The sequence below is a fragment of the Porites lutea genome, chromosome 14 (genome assembly GCF_958299795.1).
Source record: "Porites lutea chromosome 14, jaPorLute2.1, whole genome shotgun sequence".
Classification (NCBI taxonomy): Eukaryota; Metazoa; Cnidaria; class Anthozoa; order Scleractinia; family Poritidae; genus Porites; species Porites lutea.
Genome location: NC_133214.1, coordinates 7,026,823 through 7,030,514, shown reverse-complemented (window position 1 = coordinate 7,030,514; position 3,692 = coordinate 7,026,823). Strand labels below are relative to the sequence as shown.

The 3,692-nt window shown below is 39.2% G+C and overlaps 1 protein-coding gene across 1 annotated transcript; it reads left to right on the top strand.

Moving 5' to 3' along the window:
- The first annotated feature begins 328 nt into the window (after nucleotides 1-328).
- Nucleotides 329-871, top strand: LOC140925051 (uncharacterized). The gene has a single exon (XM_073375008.1). It carries the CDS (start codon nucleotides 329-331, stop codon nucleotides 869-871), a length of 543 nt encoding a protein of 180 aa, XP_073231109.1.
- Nucleotides 872-3,692: the final 2,821 nt, after the last annotated feature.

Genomic DNA, 3,692 nt, shown 5'->3' with positions numbered 1-3,692 from the left:
CTTCGTTCGTAGAGGGAATTCAGAAGCCGAAAAAGGGGGAAATAATACTCGGTTAGCGCGTACTGACGATGTTAATGTTTATATTGAGTACTGTAAAAAATTAAAGCCCAGCATTTACAGCAGCGAGATCCAAAACAAATTGGTGGAAGACAACGTGTGTTTGCCTGAAAATGTCCCGTCGCGTTCATCGATAAGCCGTAGCTTAAAGCACGATTTGGGCTATTCTTACAAGAAAATTAGCGTTATTCCGCAAGAATCATTGACACCTGAAAATGAAAACAGATTGTTTGAATACTTAACAGTTTGCGCGACTATTGATCCAAGGACAATGCACTTTTTTGATGAGTCTTCAGTAGTTAAGACGACTGGAAATAGACATTACGGACATTCAAGAATAGGCCATCCAGCTTTGGAAGTTCAGCGATACGCAAGCAATGCTACCTTTACCGTAAATCTTCTGCATAATATGTATGGCGTTGGACACGTCAATTTGTTACCTGGGCCTTCTAATGGACTTGAACTTCTTAATTTCTTCGCAGAAGCATTAGAAGAAGAAGATTTTTTTGGGAACCCACTTCTTAAAGTTGGTGATACCGTAATTATGGATAATTGCGGTTTTCACCATGCCAGACATGTGGAACCAGTTTTAAGAAATATATTGGCAGCCCGCGGCATTGCTTTGATTTATCAACCACCCTACCATCCCCAGTATAATACCTGCGAACATTGTTTCAGGCAATTGAAGGGATGGCTTCGAAGGCACTCTAAGTTTGCCGAAGTTCACACAGATATTGCTATTTTCCAAGGTCTGAGCACAATCACTCCTGGAATGTCTCGCAATTTCTTCAAACATTGTGGTTACGTCGATTAGTAATTACTAGTTTCCGTTAATTTGTAATCCTAAAAATGTTTTGTAAAAATTTACCACTGAACAAATGTTACCAGACGAGTATCCGGTAAAAGTTTGGAACGGGTATAGGTTTCAATTTCGTGTTTTTGAGCTTTCTATTTACATAGCTGCACTGTAAACAATCTAAAAGTAGCAGGTCGTCTGTGAAGATGGACTTCTCTGTCGTTTCTCAGTACCTCTCAAGTACTTTATATTTCAGGATCAAACATCATAGACATCATAGAATAAACCTCGCTTGCTTTGTTGGTTAAAATAAATTGATCAATGGAAATGTTTCTAAATTTTTACAGTAATTAAAGTATTTAGCACAGTCTAAATGACACACTGAATCTACTGGATTTTCCCGGAAAATTATTAAATCTCCTTTATTTCCCAGAACAAAACTCATACAAGCGATAAAAACCTAACTGAAAGTGTTCTGTCGTTCACAGTGAACTATTTTACCAAAAGTCTATTACAAATTCAAAACGTTTTTGAACACAACTGTTTTATACACCAGCCAAGGAGTCAGAGTACATGATACATGATGAAAGTTTTACATTAGCTCTGTTTCGGATCAGTGTCTGCAAAGTGCGTGGCAACATTTACTAGCGTATTTAAACCACCCCATCTTCCAGGACTTTGGGGATTCTGGGTATAGGATCCACGCGATTCTTCAGTAACGGTACTAGAAGTAGAATTCGCCAGAATATTTGAGTTAGCCGCTTGAAAACTGTGAACAGGAAGTTGAAATGGAATAGGAAATGGAGTTTGTGGATAAAACATATTCGCAAAATTCGGATGTTGTGTATTTTCCAAGTGCATACCGTGTACTTGTGATGTGTTCAGGGCAACATTCTGTATATTTCCACTGTGACCGGTATTGAAAGGAATTGGATATCCGTGGTAATAGTGTGGCAGTGTAAACGAATGTCTGCTTAGGCGGGCCGCGCGAACTTTATCCTCACTACTCTCAGAAGTCGAACTCGAACTTGAATGGTGCCGCCTCTTCTTTTTAATCTTCTTCCTCTTTCGCTTGCGTTTTTTACGTCGGCAATCATCGCTTTCGCTTGATAAAGTGGAGTCATCTTTAGTGTCGTCCTTCGAATGTAATTTAAATGTATCTTGTTTACTAGCGCTTTCTTTACCTCCATCTGCAGAATAACTAGACTTAACCGGCGACATGTCTTTACAATATTCTACACTCGCATAAGTTTCTCCTTCTTCGAACAAATCAGGAGAATTGGCCACCTGCCGAAGATTTTTTTTGCATTTTGCAAGGAGAATTCGTAACTGCTCGGGATCATCCGCACATACTTTCGGAATTTTTCCATCAAGGAAATTTCGCAGCATACGTACATCTCGCATAAGTTTGGGTTTGTTTGTTTTATACGAGGGATCCACAGAATACAAACGAGGGGTTAAATTTTTTATAAAATGAAATTCATTGTTCGATGAAAAATCTTCCATAGCTTTGGCTTGGTTTTCAAGCTCGTGAATTTCTTTTTGTTTTCTCTTGAGATCCACCTTCAAGGAATTCAGCTTGTTGAAATATTCGGGATGTTTCTCCTTAATTCCGCAAAACGTATAGTCGACACACTTCTTCAGCTGACATGGTTTCGTCATCTGATTGCGGTGACCCCTATGGTGACAATAACTACAGACTATTTTAGCACTTCCAATCGCTGGAGGCTCATGCACTTGGATCATCATAGACTCCAAGTTCATTTCAATTTCTCGATATTCTTGTTTTCCCCTTTCGAGCTGTTCTTTAAATTTTTTTCCCTGCTCTTGCAAAGCTGGAAGAACACACTAGAACGGAAATGATTTAAATATTAGACGAAGACTCAACTGAATGGTGAATTCAACAACGAACCAAAATGTTCCCGCTTAAAACACGTGCAAACTTACCCGGCGCGTTTCCACCTCAGACTTCGAGTTCTTTTCTCGGGGTTGGGACGTTTCATCGATATTCATTCGCTCTGCTTTATGCCCCCGGGCTCGAACTGGAAGCGGCGATTCTTCCTTAAGGAAATCTAATTGATACATCAGCAAGCTTTTTGCACCTAAAGGTAAGGTTTGTTCCTTTGAAAACATCATGTCGACTTGATCCGAGGTAAGAAGTTTTAGTTGAAGCCTACTCGTAAATTGGTTCGCAGCGAGTGTTTCAAAAATGATCTGATAACTTTTATCATCCATTTTGTCCTTGAAGGTTTCCATCCAATTCGATAAATCTGCCATTATTTATCCAGTTCAATTTTCCACGCGCATCAAATGCAATTCGTAACTTGCGAACCTTCGAACTGTCACGTGAAATTCAACACTTCGTTCTCAAGTTCGCGATTTGATTGACAACTATGTAATAAAATTGCCAAGTTCGTGGTGAACTTCGGGAATTTGAAATGAACTTCGGAAACCGTTCGTCAAAAGTTTTGTGAAACGCACTGTAAATGCTTCTCACATTCATTACACGCATCACTTTTTGCGAAGATGTCAGGTTCAGGTTTTGCACACTTTTCGATACGCAGCTAATGAATTTAATTCGAAAGTATTTTTTACTGTTTATTCTAGACTTTTAATATAAGAATTTTAAAAGCCTATTTGCAGTATAAGTTTACTGTGCATTGGGTCAACGAGGCATCGTTGTTTGAGATGACAACTTGAAGAAGTTGCGAGGACGTCAATGGGTTTCATAATGTTATGTTTGGCCCAGGTGGTGAGGCAATAATATCCTGCTCAGTGTTTCGGTAAGATTCCTGGTTTCAACCTTTGAAAGCTTTCTCTGCTTTCGAGAGTTTTTCCC